The 18,521-nt window shown below is 46.8% G+C and overlaps 1 protein-coding gene across 1 annotated transcript in view; it reads left to right on the top strand.

The window, feature by feature from the left end:
- LOC119444986 (high affinity nerve growth factor receptor-like) overlaps positions 1-18,521 on the top strand; it is a 38,346-nt gene that overhangs the window by 8,958 nt on the left and 10,867 nt on the right. Inside the window, exons 3-5 of the mRNA XM_037709645.2 lie at positions 2,894-3,018; positions 13,461-13,634; positions 15,439-15,597. Of these exons, the coding sequence (XP_037565573.2) occupies positions 2,894-3,018; positions 13,461-13,634; positions 15,439-15,597 (458 nt within the window). The remainder of the gene's footprint in view (positions 1-2,893; positions 3,019-13,460; positions 13,635-15,438; positions 15,598-18,521) is intronic.

The raw sequence follows: 18,521 nt of genomic DNA, 5'->3' as shown, positions 1-18,521 counted from the left end.
ATGACGCGCTAATTATTATTTCATGCAGTCTATAAAGTTTCCCTCATTGGCTAGAGTGATCCTGATAAAACGGCTCACATATACCACGTGCCCTACCTAGAGGAATTGTCGGAAGCTCCAGCTCGAACACCGTATAATTTATGCGATCGTCCCTTTTTTTTATAGGGAGTTAATTAGAACACCTTCTAATATTTGAAGGTTGACGCGACTGTAATATTTATTTAATAACGATAAAGTTAAAGAGAAAGGAACTTCTTGCTAGTCGTCCGCAAAAGCACCGTTTTCTCAACATTCATCGCCATAGCATAATCACTGCACTACGATGAAACGCCAATTAATTATTTTCGTATACGAAGCGTAAAGTGTATACAAAGGGATAGCCGGGGTGGGCATCTTGGGGTCAGCCATCTTCCTAACGAAGACCAAAGTCAAAATTGGGTAGATGAAAACACACTGTGTGACCAAAAATTGGATGAACCAGGGTAGAATGTCTCAGACAAGCTGGCCAACTTTTCGATAGGTGGACCTACCTGTCAAAAGCGGCTATTGACAAAGATTGGTTCACCTATCCCAATGTCGGCCAGGTTGTATAAGACACCTTTGCATGGTTCATCAAATTCTTATCACCCTCCTAACAAGAGAAACAGGGTACCAACCGGCTGCAAAATCCTTCGGAGTTGGAGTAGCTTCAAAAGTCTGCCGGAACTAAAGGTCTGGCTACGCTACTTTCAGTATACACAACCTTCAGACACTCGAAAACAGCCGTGTGGGAATTCCCAATTATAAAAATAAGTGTATCGTCAGCACAAAAAGTAACAGTGGTTCTTCATCTGAACATCGTTCAAACAGCACCTTCTCATCTGAACGGCAGGTAACAGATACTGGTGGCGAGAAAGTGTTATTTTAATTGTTTTAAGTACCCCTATTCCTTCCATTTCATTGTGCATGACGTTTTCGAAAGCGTTGGTTAAATATAGAACGCATATATTTTTGACATTTGTCCGATGCAGCTCAAAAGTCACGCACCGCAGGAACCAGCTAGGTCGCAGTGTTTTTCTAGACCCACATTGACGAAGACTTAAAGTAACGTTATTGCTTAACATTTTTAATGTGTGATTAGCCGCTACTTGTTCACTCACTGTACAATGCAAACACTTCACGGAAATTGAACGGCAGCTGATTCAGTAACGTTAGCGGCTTTTATAAACATCAAGTCCGGTAATAAACCGGTCGAAGGGCAAACATGAATAGTTGCGAAATTCGCGAAAACTTGTTATTGAGACACATGCAGGTTATGTTGCATAGCGGCGTATTGAATTCGAAATGTTATCAGGGCGCGTGAGGGGGGGGCCACCAGCCTTTCACATGCGCTCTCGTGGAATACCAAGTTTGCATTCTCAAAAATATCAGCACTGATATCTACATCACGAATTAGTTAATGCGATCAAAACAAATTTTCCAATGATAAAAAAAGTTCCATTATGGTATCAATTTCACACACATCCTCTGAAGCCACACCGCTTTTCTCAGGAGGTAGTCACACGCTAATAATATGTCTCCAAAAAATATGCATCTTTAACATCACTGTACTTTAAGGATTACTTAACTTCGTCGTTTATAAACACATGATATATCTCAAGCCTGAGCGCCCGCTCACAAATTGTGGGCGCTTGAAGCTTCAACGCCTTTATAACTCCGTCGTCTGAATTGAGGGTGAGCAGTGATAATCCTCCAAGATAAACACTACGGCGATAGAGTAAGAACGTACCACAACGTATAATTTTTCGCGGTGACAGAATCGATCCATCGCTTTTCTTCTTCAACAGTGCACAACTCCTTCAGCTACTACATTTAATAGCTCTTTTGCTCGGATCACACGAAACAGTTGTGTGTACTTCCTGTCTCTACATGAAAAGAAACCACTGAAAGATCGTTAATCAAATCCCGTGAAGCGTGTAATTGGATAACATAGCTTGTCTCTTATCCGATGGAGTCACTCTTGCGTCTTTTCTCAAGTGGCCTGCCCGATGCTTTGTTTCTTAAACTTTCTGCTTAAAGGAAGCCGTTAAGAAGGACAACAGTTTCTTACGACGCGAACAGTCGGGCCTCGTATACGCTGTAACGCCTGCCACAAGAGAGCAAGAATTAAGTGGGCGTTACTTTCTGAGCGTTCCCGTCACCGCCGCTGTCGCAAGTGAAAAATGGCGCAACAAGAACAAGCTGTACTTGATCTCGGCCCACTCCCTGTGAGCCGCGATCATTTTCATTACTTCGCGCGTTACCCCTCATACCGAGAGTAAATGTTCTTTCCTGTTTGCTCCTTGTGGCAGTGATAAACGCAGCAAGTTACAAATGTATAGACGGCTGTAAGTTGGCTTTAACCCCTTGTTGCCGCAACAAAATTTATATTAATTTTTCCCATTTTGTTCATGTCGAGAACACGTATTTCGTGGCCTGAATGTCGCCCAGGCCACCCTATCGGCTGCTCGCGGACCGGGTCTGGGCTGCACATTCGAGGGCAATACAAACTGGAACACCGAATTCGTTTCCAAACAAAGGCTGTTTGTGAAGAGTGGACTCGAACCTGACATGTGAATATGCTACAGAGTAGGTTTCCGGTTGAATATTTCGTCTCGCAAAACGCTTTAATGCGCTTGGCATATGCATTTAGCATGTACGGCCTCTTCAGTGAGAATTCGGATGCTTCCTTATTGGAACCCAGCCTGGCGAGTCTGTTGCATTGTAGCCGTGGGTTGGGCACGGGGGTCGTAAATATGGGCACCCCACACCTCCCCGCCTTGTCTTTGTTTTCGTGAGATGCACAGCTGCCGAGAAATTATATACACTGATCAACTAGCTTACACTTTGTCCTGCTTCTCCCCTTCGTGTGCAGAGTCCGGTTCCATACCCTGGATGGTCTTCGAGTTCATGACGTACGGAGACCTGGCGGAGCTGCTCCGAGCCAACGGCTACGGTCGTGACTCGGCAACTAGGAAACCCCCGACTCAGCTCACTCTGGTGAGTGATGAACATCCTTGGCGAACTGTCTGAAACCTTTCTTCTTTCCACTAAATGGGTAATTACCATCACCTAGTGCTGCTCATCGCAGGAAGGCGGCATTAGAAACAAAATATAAAGTAAAACGCTAACGAAGTGCACAGACAGGCTCGTTGTAATTTACACACACATCTGATGCTACCGGCTTGATTGACAGACTTTGACAATGCTGCGTTACGCCACTGACTCGTGCACGATCCTTACGTTACTTCTGCTTCTCTCGCTTCCACGTCTGTTTTCTTACGCCCTCCCCCCAAGGAGAGTAGCCAACCGTGGCTATCTCTAGCTAACCTCTCTGCCTTTATTACCTCTTGATCACTTTGTCCATCTCTCGCCTACTACACTGTCTATAAAGGAAGACATTTACAAATCGTAATGACATCTTGTGTTGCTAACGCAAAAGCGAATAAAAACGCGGAGCAACTCTTCCTTGATTCGAGTAGCATAGGTGTCTGCAAAGAGGCCCTATCGGCGTTTATGTGGAGTGAAAAGGAAAAGCAGAACGGGCGATTGTAGGTGCATTCTATTTTTCCGTTAGTTCAGTCCTCAAGAGCAACATGCCCAAGCCGCTGCTATCGCGCTGGAATAAAACAGAAGCAAAATGAGACAGCCCATTAAACAAAGCGCTTTTGCGGCGGTATCGTTAAAGTTTAGGTACCCGCCACAGCGGCTCAATGGCTGTAGCGTTTTGCTGCTGAGCACACAATCAGTGCGCGGGATCAAATATCGGGCCTCTACGGCCGCATTACAATGGATGCGAAAAAAACAAACTTTCTGTACTCACATACAGCTAGGTGGCACGTTGAAGAACTGCAGCGCTTGCATGAGCGCCATACGCAAACGAGTTCGAAAACGAAATATGGACACACAACTGTGGCAGGAATGGTATGCTTAACTGGTAATGAATAATATTGTGTGCAAGTGGCTCCAACACGGGGCCAGGTAGATGTCAGGCAATCTTATTATGCAAATGGTCCGGAACACCTTATTCTCTTATCATTTGAAGGAAGAAGGAGTGCTCGAAAGATATTGAGCGGAACTTGGGTGTAGCTTCAGTTCCCCACGGGCAGATTCTTTATTATTACTATTATTTTTTTTTTCAATACCACTAGCGACATTTGATCCGCTTGATTCTGCCCGATATTGACCAATAACGCAAATAACGCAGGTTTCCCGAGCCGACGAATCTCTTATCATTTGAAGAAGGATTGCTCGAAAGACATTGAGGCGGAACTTGGGTGTAGCTTCAGTTCCCCACGGGCAGATTCTTTATTATTACTATTATTATTTTTTTCAATGCCACTAGCGACATTTGATACGCTTGGTTCTGCCCGATAACGCAGGTTTCCCGAGCCGTTCCGCGGCTCGGGAGACCTGAAACGCGTAGACTTCGATTTTCGTGATGGAGGTCTACATCAGAAGTAAATGTTAAACTAACAATAGGCCGGAAATGCATGAGTATTCATCATACTTATTGTGGCTTCTTTTTCGCACTGCGAGACCACTGGCAAATCAGCTCGTGCGTCTGTTTGATTCTACTTTTTCGCAGGAGCAGCTAACTACATTTCTAAAACCTACGCCTCTATTTTTGAAATGAGAAACCAGGCTATATAAGTTAAAGCACTCTAGCCCGCCTACTGTTGACAAAATGACATAGAGTTGTGCGCGAGTTGGAGATCGCTTCAGGATGAAAAGCAAAAGCCGGTATCCTAGCAATTTTGAAGTCAGCCGCGTTTGATGGCAACGTATTCTAAGGCAAAACTGCAAAGAACAGTTATCATTAAATCTCACGTCTGAATAAGCTCCTTGGATGTTATGTGTAATAATCCCTTATCTCTCTCTAAATAGACTGTGCGCGCAATAAGCAGGAGAACGGGGAATTCAGAGACTTCATTTCGGACACGTGTAATGCGATAGTGTCGGCGATGAAACCTGCGTGGTTTATTTTGCCACCGTCATCTGCGCACTGCGCTGTGTCAACACGTATTCAACTTTAAGACGCGTACGAGTGTCAGGCAACAAGATTAGTATTTACACCATGCTAGTCTCAGCCGCTATGACGTTCTGTTTCGCAACAGAACGCCACAGCTATGTACAAAGTCGTGGACACACGAAGGCTAGATTTCCGATCGAAACGCGCGCATTTCGATGAAGGTCGAATGGTAAAACACCCAGATACATAAATGAGGTGTTCGCAGAGATCTGCACTGCGGCGCCTCTGTTTCAACTTAAGATGTCATAGCGCAGAAATTACTATAATTCTTATTATAATACTTGTTGCACCGGAATTGACGTCACGCGAGCTTAAGCGACGCGGCGCCAGATTGCACTGGCACGCTCTTCGGCACGTGCTAGCAGGGGTCCGTTACTTTTGCTCACCAATGTACATCAAACATTATGCAATACGGCAAACCTATATCGGAATTCGCAACAGGAAAGACCGAATATATTCACAGATTTTTCTCTTTACTTCTCCAAGCGGATTGCAAAATCTTCGACAGGCAGAATGCAGGAACGAAAGAGTCTCCTTTCTCGGTACTTCATTTGAAGTCGGTGATTTGACTTTTATTTATAGCTGCTTTGTTTCTTTCTATCTTTTTTCGTGCTGTCTGGAATTTTGCATACATCTGTCCAGTCAATGTTCATTTCATCGGCGCTTTCAGGCGTACTGGTGTCAGGTGTTGCGCAGTTCTTACGTCACGCCCGCAAGAACGAATTCACACAAAATCTGAAACGGAACTCAGAATGCAGTCGTTGAAAAGTTTGCCCCCAGCTGTTTGTCTCAAGCGCGGGCGAAAGCAAAGTTTGGGCTTGAGCCATACTGAGACGTTACCTTTTCTTTTTTATTTGCCCTCATTTTTCGTTGCGCACACTACATGAAATTCCGTACTGCTCAGTTCATCCATTTATTCTCGCTGATTCAAGCCGAAGAGATCGCGCGGTTAGCAATATTTCCCTGAGAAACTTATGAAGAGGCGAAGAGGCATGTTCTGGTCGGATACCGCATTTGCACGAAGGCAACACCAACGGCTGCACGCTGCCAACCACATCGCGCTTGAACTGAAGCATAAGCTATAACGGGTGTTATCTTTCTTTCTTTCTATTTTATTTCTTTCTTAAGACTTAACATAACGTGTAAAGGTCGCCCTGTGACATATAGCACAAATTTCCTCATTGAGCTGGATTGCTAGAAGGGGCCGATATTCTGTTGCACAAGAAGTGAAAATGCATGATCGACAAGATTACACTAATAAACTTGTTAACTAATTACTTTAGGGCACACATTGCAACTTACGAATTGAAATCAGTGAGTTCTCAGGCCATATCTCCACTAGGAACGAATTTTGTAACTCGCACCAGTCTTGAAATAAGCAACGCCAAACTTGCGGTTAAAATGCACTGTTGTTCGTTTTCCACGTGTACACGACGAGAAACAAAAGGTGGGAAAGAGAAAGAGAAAAAAAAAGAAAAAGAAAAGGTAAGCATAGCCCTATTTCGTAACGATCTACTTCATCTTTTATCATCCTTTTCGTATCACCCGACGATCCCTGCAAAAGGCCGATCCCGGCTATAACGGCGACGCGGCGGCGTCTCAGCCACGGTGTAAGATCTGTAATCTTTAGGTGGGGACACTCGCGAGGCGTGATCGACCAGATAAAGTAGCAACAGCGCTCGCCAATCGGCCCGGTGCCGGCAGCGGATACCTATCGGCGGTACGAGGCAACTTCAAGACAGAAAAGGTTTTATATACCGTTGGTATAGCAACCGGGCGATTCGCGGGAAATCCGAAATGGTTGCGCGTCGCGCAAAAGTAGGTCACCGTGGTGAGGGGCGCGAGGGAGGAGGGCATATCGCCTCGACGGAGCAGATACGGCGGCGCGATCTCTGGTTGCTTGTGTTATCCGCGCGCTCCTTGTCCGCGCAAACGTTTACCTGCGTTCTATATGCGCCTCGGTAAGGCCCACCGTGACGAGGCCAAATCAAAACGCGCGAAGCGGCGTTCAAACTCGTAAAGTTTGAACAGCACCGGACGGATCGCCGGTTTAGTCTTCGGACTAGCGTCACGTGGCTCAGTGCAGCCGAATCACGTCTCACAAAAGGAAGCCGCTGACGAAATGCTCGCGGCATGATTTGTTGAAGCTCAGCCATGTCTCTGATTAAGTGGTCTAACCCGTCGTGTGAATCCGGCTTAAGAAATGCTTAGAGGCATTCGGATTTTGTGCTCTTAAAATCGTTGTAGCTGTTCTTCGCTCACCTTCCGTCCCATTATGTTAGTTGCTTGCGTGCTGAGCCGCGTTCACTGACCAAGAAATCAACATGTATTGAACATTGCCATCTGCAAAATGAACTTTAAGTGGTGAGCAGCCATGTGCAAAATCTGACGAAACAACAGGACTACACAGCAAGCGACGATGGGCAGGAAATGCATCGTTAGAGGTTGCAAGTCAGGTTACCAGACCTGCAAAGAAAAATAAATTTTGTTCGATGTTTCTTCTGATCCAGAACGCCTCAAAGCCTGGGCTCAAGCGATTCCTAGGAAGGACCGTATGCTCAGCACAAAGGATGTAGTTTGCAGCAAACATTTCCCAGACGATACGATTTTGAAGAAAAGATACTTCTCAGAGCTAGGAGGAGAGCTCCTGCTTGACGTACCAAAAGGAAGCGTTCTTTCGGAAGCTGCAATTTCTTGCGTTTTTCCGTCTTCTCCCGCACAACCTTTGCTGGACCACCTTGCACAGCACGTTGTTCGCCCCACTGTTCTCCCCACAGTGCTGAACTTTCCGCCATGTATTAACCATTCAAACCACAAAAATGTAATTCGGGACAACACGAAACGGTACCTAATTGATGTACGCACAGCAATTGGTCCCGGTACCGCAAGTGGTTGCTTCGCAACAGAGGAGCAATATGCTTCTCGTTTACGAACAGTCACGCGCTCTCGTTCAAAGTTCTGCTTTGCTGCCAATCAAAAGCAGGCGTGTCCTCCTCCCTGTTAGTGCACTCGGAGACCCCGCAGCGAGATCGCCGATGCGAGAGCACCGAGTACCGTCAGCGAGCGCGCGTAAGCCAAACTTCTTAAGAAATAGAGCCGCAAAACACGAAATTTTGAAAAAGCTTCGGATCAAGCACGTGTCCGTTACACGCGAACAAATAGTAAGTTGGTAGGAAGCGCGAGAACCAGCTTCTAATGTCAGCGTGTTTCCCATAAATAAGCAGAGAGACCGCACCTGCCACATGCCTCAGAGCCATGCATGCCACATAGAGACGAGTAATCCGTGGCAGTAAGAGCGCCCGTCAGGGAATTCAGATTTCCCGCGAAACGCCGGTTGTAATAGCAACATTAGATAAAACCTTTTCTGTCTTTAAGTTCCATCGCACCGCCGATAGGTATCCGCTGCCGGCACCGGGCCGATCGGCGCGCGCCTTTGCTACTTTAACTGGTAATCTCGCCTCGCAAGCAAGTCGAGAAGTGTCCCCACCTAAAGAGTATATATCTTACACCGTGGTCTGAGCCAATGACGAAGAGCGAAAATAATGCAAAATGAAAGTCATCGTTATGAAATGTTAGCGTGATAAAGCATGTTAGAGTAGCTCAACATTATTTGGGACCCGTATCAAGCTAGTTTAATCGACCAAGTTTACAACGTGTCAAGAAAGACGCAAGGTCAGTCAATAATATCCAGCTATTCCTGCATATGTTTACATATGCTTTACACATATGTATGTACATATGTACATACATATGTTTTACACACGCACACACTATAAGGTATACACATGTTACAGGGCAGACTTTAGATAGGAAATATTTTACAGCGTAAGCTGTTATATGGGCTCATTCCAATAGCCGTTTCGGGTCGCGATGATGCCACCGCCGGCGGCCGCGTAACCACTATCGCCGGAAACGCGAAAAAAGTACCCGATTCCCGCTGGGATCGAACCCGCGCCCGCTTCGTGGGAACCGGATACTATACCACTGAGCCACGCAAGCGCTTGCTATCGAGCCGCGGAAAATACCCTAAGGCAAACGCAGGGCGAGACGACTCGAGCCTCCGCCAGTATGGTGGCGCCATCTAGGTAAGATGCCTGCAAACGCAGCGTCCGCAGGCGCAGACCACGATATGCGATTCAGACGAGGCGCGCAATCAACGCGCTGCCGAGCCTCCGCCAGTATGTGCGCCATCTAGTTAAGGTGCCTGCAAAGGCGACGCGCCCGTCATGAAAGTTGTAGTTTTAAGGCTTGATCGGGCTCAGCAGACTGCTGTGGAGAGAGCATTACAAGTCGCAGCTCGCCGTCGACGCCAGGCGGACAGTTCAGATCGTTCTCGTCAAAACGAGGCGAACAGACTGCTGCGAAGACCCTGTTGTGCGTGGTGCCCAAATTCGAGCTACTCTTGAGCAGCTCCACCAGCTTACGCTGGGGCTGTGCTGCGTGTCCCACGCAGGCCTGTGACTTTTTTTTTCAAGCAGGGTACAAACTTTGTCTAGGTCTTTATGTTCACAGTAAACAATTCCAGGGGCCGTATTGTATAACGTTTCATCCATTTTCCATTCTTTCTGCCCTTCGTCATTGGCTCGGATGTAAATCGCGCGCTGTTGCGCCGCCGTTATCGCTGGGGAGGGGTACTCGGCGCGGTGCGTGATAAGATAAATGGAAACAGAAAACAAAATTCCTGGGTCTTGCGAGCTAAAATCACGATCTGATTATGAGGCACGCCGTAGTGGGCGTCTCCGGGTTAATTCTGACCACCTGGGGTTCTTTAACGTGCACCTAAAATCTGGGTACACGAGCGTTCTTGCATTTCGCTCCCATCGAAATGCAGCCACCGCGGCCGGGATTTAACTCGCGACCTCGAGCTCAGAATCGCAACTCCACAGCCGCTAAGCCACTGCGGCTAGTGAAAATGAAATGAGACGTGACAAAATACGGGCCCATATTTTGACACCAGTGAACAATGTTATTCGGCGGCCATAGCTACTGAACAATGAAAAGATGAACGATGAAATGGAATATTTGTGTTAAGAAGTTTGGGCACGAAAATGGCAGTTTTAATGTCACCACCGAATTGAACGACATGATGTTCAGTGTATCGATGAGTATCGTAGATGGCGCACTCCAAGGTTATGATGGGATTATTCTGACATACCCATTCTATAGAATGTTGACTACGTGGCCTGTAATGCGAGACGTAAGTGAAACCACGTGTCTCAACGCAATATCTCAGGTGGCAATAAAGCATGCTAATAAAGTGTTTGCAGGCTTCCGATAACTTAAAGCAGCCAAATGTTAGTTAGCAACCAAATTCAACTTTGACTGTGTCAATTATTAAGCACCGAAAAGCTGCACCCACCCTGTAACGGCCAAGACGGCTAATAGTATCAGTAAATAATAAATAAAATACGGTCCCAGACACTGTTTCGCAAGTCGTCAAGCGTGTACCCCCGCTTACCTGGCAAGAATCTCATCATCGAATAATTACCTGCCGCTTACTCCATATCAGCCAACGAAATCCAACCGTGACAATGTCCTTCTCGTGCAATGTTTTCTTGACCCCAACTCGAAGGGCAGCAGCATCGCATCATACCTCCATTACCTATGCGTGTACTACACGTAGCTCTTATTTGATGTCGCCTATCAAACTGACCAAACAAACTAAACTCCCTTTTTTTCCTATCACCCTCCTAATTACGCATTTCCCAACGGCTGTAACTCAAACCTTCACGTACCAGACGTGGTTGCTTAATGTCTGGCGTTGCGCTGCTAAGAACGAGGTCGAGGGATCAAATTCCACGGGGGCTGCAATTCAATGGGTCCGAAATGCAAAAACGCCGGTGTACCATGCACTGGGCACACGATAAATAATTCCAGGAGGCCTAAATTAATCCGGAGTCCCCCAATACGGTGCGCCTCATAATCAAATCGTCGTTTTCGCACGTAAAACCCTAGAATTTAAAATATATATGAAAAAAGCCTTCAGGTTTTTTCTGTGGAAAGGGAGCCGACGTGGTTGGTTGGTCGCTGTTCCTATATTCCACGCCTTGCAGTGGTACGGGCGGTTAGCCTATAGAGGCCCGCGCACAGCGTCTATAGTATCCGTAATTATTGGACCAGGCCCGGGTGTTAAGAACAGTTTACTTCCAAGACAAGCACCTCCGTTGCGTCGGATGCGCAATATCTCTGGAGTGCCGTGTCGGATGCAAAAATATAGTAATAACAAAAGCATTTCGTGAAAGCCTCCGGCAAACACGTCGCTTGTCCGATCGCGATCGGACAGGAGTAAAAACACGACGGGCGAATTCGCCGTTCCTTAAATTGCGACGCTTGCAGAAGGCTCCGTGTAATTTTCTTCCACGTGACACGCATGCGTCCGATATCTCGTTACGCATGCAAACCTGATGCGAGTTCCCTGGACAGTCTTATCAGCACAACGCGGTGGCGGAGTGTTGGAACAAGTAACACGAGTAATTTGTTTGCGAAGCATGCTGGATACCTTCATGGAGGGAGTAAGAAAAAAAATATTTTTGCAGCTCACATGATCGAGTTTTGGAGAGCTTCAGATGCCGAAACTCGGAAGCACTAGAAAAAAAAAAGTACACAAGGAAATGGCCCGCCAGACGCCGAAGCGAGGCAATTCGCGAAGGATTCCTTCGGGCGCACTTGCCGTCACGCAATTTCTGCCGCTGCGAGGCGGCACGTCATTCACAGTTCCGTACGCGAATGGGAGCGAGCTGTCGTAGAGGCCCGTAAGTAAATCAAATAATCTGGCCCTGCCGGCTTTATCAAAGTGTTTCTCGTATTAGTGGGAAGCAGAAAATATGCTCATCGGGTCTTTCGACGGCGCCGCCAACTTGAACGTGCGCGATCGAACAATCAGTCAATCGATAAATTGATCATCCTGTGTCATCACAGTGCAGTGACGTCAATCCTGTCGGTCGGCGAACAGCTTGCTGCGGCGACGCTGGGGCAAGATGTCCAGATAACGACCGTAACAGTGTCATAATTCGTTTCTGTGGCGTCTGAAAGGTCACTGCGCTCGTTCAATTATATGCCGCAGGCGAACGACCGCTCACGTGAATCATGGACGAAAGCGCGCGCTACGCCCGCTATCAACGTCATTCTGCATCCAGAATCGCTATTCTGGGCATTGTCAATTCCCGCCATATTACCGAATCTGTCATCTAGTCAGTTCTGATCAGATGATGATGATGATGATTTATTGGCATCCCCTTTGAAACGGGGTGGCGACGAATAGTCACCTAGCCTGCTTGATTTAATCAGGTATACTACACATGTTCTTTATCTCGCATTTTTGTATACCTTTTTCAAAAATTTAGCTTGTACCGCTGCCTATGATTTTAAGAGATCAGGTCGTATCCATCTTTTCCCTGCTTTTTTTCCACCAGTACTCTAATCGTCTCTTGCTGATCTCTACGGCTGATCTGTTTATGTTTCCTTCCACTTTAAACCCAAGCGCTTCTGGGAGTTGCACGTTACCTACGGTTCTCGCTGGGTGGATCCCGTCGCATTCCATTAGGATGTGCTGAGTGGTCTCTGGATCTTTACTGCAGCATACACATGTCTCATCTAGTTCCGAATATTTGTTCCGATATGTTTTCGTCCTTAGGCAACCGGCTCGAGCCTCAAATAGCAAGGCACTGCCCTTTGTGTTATCGTACAGATTTTTCCTTCCAATTTCTTTCTTCTCATTCTTGTAAATCTCCATTGTCCTTTTCGTTTCCATTCTTTGCATCCAATTCACGGTCTCTATTTCTCTCACGGTCTCTATTTCTCTCATCAGCCCACAGGGCTGCTACGGCCTCTAGCGGATTGGCTCGAAACGCAACATGGCGAAATTCGCCAAAATGGCGAAATTTAGCAGTGCTGCAAGACAACACTCTAGGTTACGTTCATTTCTCGACTTATTTAATAAGAAATATACTGTGATCCCTTGGGCGTGGACGCAAAGAATTCTACACACAATTAACGTTTGTGGTCGATTTTATGGTTAAATTTTCACTGTGTAGCCTTTCTACGCTTTATCAATCAGTTTGCGTATTAATCGCCGGAATGCCACTTCTACTACCTTTCTATTCGTCTATATATCTGAGTGTCGAGATTTCATAACTTATATGCGCATTTTGCGTGCGTGTTATCTTGAGCAATACTGAATCAGGAAACGTTGATCCGCTGAAACGGCAGCATCCGCATGGGTTGGTCTCTCTCCTCGCGGACGCGCCTTCTAAATGTTCGTGGAAGTTAAATTCTCGCCACGCGAGGCTGTCGCAATGACTCCTTTACGTTCTACCGCATTTAAGAATGAAAGCATTCGCAGCAACTGGTGCTCACACTGTGCCGAACCATCGTGCGTATTTCCTGACCTTAGCGCTTGCTTTCTGTGCAGTCGAGCCTGCCATGGCTGGCGACGCAGATCGCGAGCGGTATGTGCTACCTGTCGTCCCAGCACTTCGTGCACAGAGACCTGGCCACAAGGAACTGCTTGGTGGGCAATGACCTCTGCGTCAAGATCTCCGACTTCGGCATGTCCCGCGACATCTACACCTGCGACTACTACAAGGTAGCACGCTTCAACACTCCAGTACAGTATATAGCCCATGCCTACCCGCTTGTTCTTGCGAAAGTGTCGCAGAAGAACTGAAACAAAAACACCATCGCCCTAACTTTAGCTCTGCAAGAGGTGTCCTCCGGTTTAAAGCGATATCACCAAACACTATGATTTGTGTAAACTATAGGCTGAATGGTAAAAACAAAAAAAAAAGAGGTGAATATATATCATACAAAGGCTGAATTTTCCCACCAAGTATTGAGATGCTATGGGCTGGCATTACCGAATCGCGGAAGAGCGGCCCAGATGTTAGTGACACAGTCAACGTACTACGCACGAAAATGCACACGAAAAAAAGAAAGAAAGAAAACAAGAAAAAAATTATCTGGAGCAGTGCAAGGCAAAACTAAGTGGATATCCAGTACATTTCTTCGCAGTTTGAGGAAGGCACCTCAAAATTGGTGTGATTGCTCTGTATTTCTATTAAATGGACAACTTGGCTTCAATTTCACAGTTACAACGTGCTTTCTAAAGCAAGTTTTTAACACATATATTGTGTAAGTTAGTTAATTAGCTGCAGTTGACATTTGTCATGGAAGTAACATCTGCCTCTTCAAGTAAACTTCCTGAAAAGGCGGAGTTGTTCCACCTGCCACAGGCTATAGGCTTTTTATTTCTTTTATCTAAGAAAATAAAACAGCGGTAAATTAGCATTCAGCGCCTAATAATACAGCTGATAGTCGCACTCAAATCAAATCAAATCATTTTAATTTTTTTCCAAAATACACGTAATGGATTGGAAACTCGTCTTGTGTATCCTTTTATGTTTCGCATATGTGCGTTTGCTTATCTGCGTCCACGTAATAATGAACCAACTAATTCATGAAGAATTCCAAACGTGAACCCGAGTTTGGTCGATACTAAATAGTGGAAGTTTAATTTTTAAACCGTATTTTTTCTACGCCAGCAAGCACTAGCAGGCTAGGCAAGGTAAGGCTGACGTAGAATACAAACGAGTTAGTCTCATTTTATTTATTGATTTCTTCATATACATCAACAGAAATCGAAGCAAAAGGCTATACAGCCTGACGGAGCCTTTTGCTCCCAGATACAGTTCGACACGCAGACATAATACAAGTAGGCAAACGAAACGAGAAGCCATTGAAGAAACGCTAAAGAAATCGAAGGCGGTAGCGTGTTAAGGAACCGCGAACAGCGGGTACTACGTAGACGCTAGCTCACACTCCGAAAGAGCTTCCAAAACGGAAAGTCCCAGCCTCTATAGGGACTTTTCCTCCTTGAGGCCAGTAGCAGACGGTTCGCCGTCTTTTGCCCAAGTTTTCGTCCCTTGAGCATCTGGTTCTGAAGATAGGGCGTTTAGCTTCATGATTTTTGCAAAAGAGTAGCTCCTGTGCCATGAGCAGCGACCACACTCGTGCTGTTACTCTTCGTTGTTCGAGGGAACTGCCTTTCCACCAAATTAGCCGACAAGACGCAGTCGACCGTAACGCAGTTAGTGGGTCCAAACGTTTTTTTAAAATGGATTAACAACTTCCGTTGCCTCCTACCTTTTTCTATTTATTGATTTCTCTCCTCAGTCGGCGAGCGTGCTCTCGTCTAAAACGAGGCGAGCAGCTCTTACGGTTGTTCGCGCCCTGTGCCGGGGAAATGAGTGGTTGTTACGCTCGCATATAAGTATGAGTCAGCAATTAGAGAGCGAAACTCCACAAATGGCCTCTCGGGCAAAGTTGTGGCCGCACTCGGCCTGCGCGGTCCACCAACGGACACTGAGTGCGCTGCTCTTTCGGACTCGCAGATACGTGGTTCCCGCATGCTGCCAGTGCGGTGGATGGCCCCCGAGAGCATAATGTACGGCAAGTTCACCCTCGAGTCCGACGTCTGGTCCTACGGTGTAGTCCTGTGGGAAATCTTCACCTTCGGAAAGCAGCCCTACTACGGCCACTCGAATGAGGAGGTACGTGCAACATCACCCTGTCATGAGATGCGCGGCCGTGAAGTCACTATGCGACTCGTACATTCTTTACATGCCCTAGCATCTGCAGCGAGTACGCTCCGATGCTGCTCAGTGGTGAGCGAAAGTGGGGCCAGGGTTTCCAACGACGAAACAACAACGTTGAATCGGTCATCCTGTACATGCCTGCCAAAGACTGTCTCCAGAACGCAGCGCACAAGCAGTTGATATAGCGATATTGTGATACAATAGATATGGTACTGTGCCACGCGCTCACGAGCCAGGTTGTGGTTAAGTTCCCTACACATCTTGCAGGCTGGCCTTCGCTCCATCAATCGATCGAACAAGACGCCGGAAATGTGACTAATCAAGTCGTTATTCGTCGCGCATTGAGCCGTACATTTTGCTCCTCTTGAAACTTGGGTATGCCTGACTATAGGCATATCCAAGTATTCCATTTTCATTTTCCAAGCTACGAGACTGTTGGAAGAACCATACGCTAGCTAATGTTAACGTGGACAGCGTCACGTTTGCCTGTTCAGCGAACCTCTCACTGTCTTTCGCGCGTTCATGTTTCAGGGCAACATCGAACTTAGACTCGCAGAATGATCCACGGGAGGCAGTTAACATTGCGTTGTGTCGAATAACTTCATTCGGCCATGTGTGCAGCCTCGACAACCATGTCCTTTAATAGATTATCTTAATTGTAGTACAAGAACTCAGACAAGACGCAGATGCAATCAGTTCAACATTACTGTCATTCTGGACGTTTTTCGCTGACAAATCAGCAGACAAAAAAAAAAAAACTTCGCGTATGTATGCAAATCCAGGCAACATGCATTAAAGACAACGAAGCTGTGTAAGGAAGATCTCACACGCTTCGGAAGATCTAGTGGTCTGTTTTGCCACTGCTCGAAATCTACCCAAGACTTTGCCACCGCTTCACCATATCCGGCTTAGAACTTCTATAGTCTCCGCCTTAACCGAATCTTGTTGGTGTATTCTGTGCCGGTTCTACCAGCACCGGCGTCCGGCTGCGCGTTCCCATGGCCTGTTCAAACATCCGCTTCGCGGCAGGCGAGGCAGGCTGCGTCGCTGGCCCTTCTTTGACTGACATTCGTTACCGGCCACGCCGCCACACGCCGCAGCCGTCGCCGCACGAAAAGTGTTGTGGAGATCGCTTTTACAACTTCGCAGTAAAAGAAGGGCGCTAAATGTCACGCATGAAATGTCGTTGCGTGAAGGCACCCGCAATCATCTTCACAGATGAGGCCACTCAGCTCTCGCGGTAATGAGCATAAGGCACGCATTGGCTCCTAGTAAAGACGATGTATTGCTGCTGAGGTTTCATCGTAAGTGAGATGGATGCACGCATCAACCCCGACTTTTGGCTTGGACTTAGCGCGGCTGCGCCTCGTCGAAGTTTATATCTGAGCTTCTTTCAACGCCTAAAATCCTACAAATATCCTAGAGTACCCACCAGCTCAAACACAAGACTTGTTAAACTCGCATCGACTGACCGAGCTCGGAAACACAGAAGCCTGAAAAAAGTTGTCGCAGTTTCACCTGAAAGGCGAAGCATCAATTGCGATAGCAAACTTGTAGAGAGCTATACGGAGTAATGATATTAGCTTTATCAGCTGTATAAACTTGGACATGCAGCAACATCGGCAACACGCAGAACTGTTGAAGACACCATCGGCGTTTTGCCCGCGTTCGCTCAAAATGCGTGCGGCGTTGGTGACTGTTGCCGGAGCCTCTGATATAAATAGGCACTGCGTGCCGCAGCTAAACGTCGCCTCCCTTCCCTCCCCCTCCCCCACGGCCTCTCGCTCGTCGAAAGAAGGCGCGTTTGCTCTACATACATGGTGATTGTGAAGGAGAACAGAGACGCCTACTTTTGCAGCCCTTAAGCGAGCACGGCGCAGAACGCGCGTTTGTTCTCCGCCGTGCGTTCACTCCCCGTGAAAGACGCGCCCCTCGCGCCCTTTCACTCGCACATACAGCGTTCGGCGCGCGGCGACGATTTCTTCTCCAAATGACGTCATACGGAACCTCACGGCGACGGCGACGGCGACGGCGACGCCGACGGCAGAAATCTGCTTTTGAGTGTCCATATAATTGCTATCGCAATAAAAGGTGCAGACCGCGAGCGGATGCGAACTCTTCGAAGACGGCAGGCAGAAAGTGCAACCGCCCGAAAGAAACGAGCAGGATAGGAAAAAATGCCGCAAGAAAACGTCTCATAGTTGCTCTTCGCAGTAACTAAGCTAAGGCAATAAAATAGTCGCTGAAGTCTGCCATTTCTTTTTTTTTTTTTAAGCTCTTACCGTCGTGACGCGTCCCTGCTTGAGAGCAAAACACCTTTTGTCGAGGAAGGTGTACTTGTACGCCGCGCAATTACAGCATGCAGCTGACGCTCATCCAGTGGCATGTTGTCTATACGCCAAAAGCGTTATCAGGCCATACTGCCAGGAGACTTTCCCTTGTCACAAAAGAAGACAAACGGCGTTCTTTGAATATCATCTTGAACGAAATAAAAATTACAAACACGAAACAAAACAGAAGCATAATTGACTGTTTAATGACAATCAGAAAGCAAAAAAGAATGAGAGAGAGGAGGGAGATTTGAAGCATGTTTATTATGGCTGGTAACAGCTCCTACGCGTTTCTCTCGGGAAATGAGGCATTCAAGCGTAGCAGACTTCATTCTTCAGACACAAGAGCACAATAAAAGGTGAATAACATGACTGAAGCTATATACATGAAGAAAACTTGAGCAGAAATTTTCATACATAGTCGCATAGTCGTACCTTGCCGCAATAGCCAGTCAGTGTAACGGACACATCAACCGTTTATTTGCCGTAAAAACGGACGAGTTTCAATGTCTCAACGTTATCACTGGTAATGGTGAACCGCTGTGCGTT

This window comes from Dermacentor silvarum, chromosome 1, assembly GCF_013339745.2.
Source record: "Dermacentor silvarum isolate Dsil-2018 chromosome 1, BIME_Dsil_1.4, whole genome shotgun sequence".
Classification (NCBI taxonomy): Eukaryota; Metazoa; Arthropoda; class Arachnida; order Ixodida; family Ixodidae; genus Dermacentor; species Dermacentor silvarum.
This window is presented reverse-complemented; position numbering and strand designations above follow the sequence as displayed.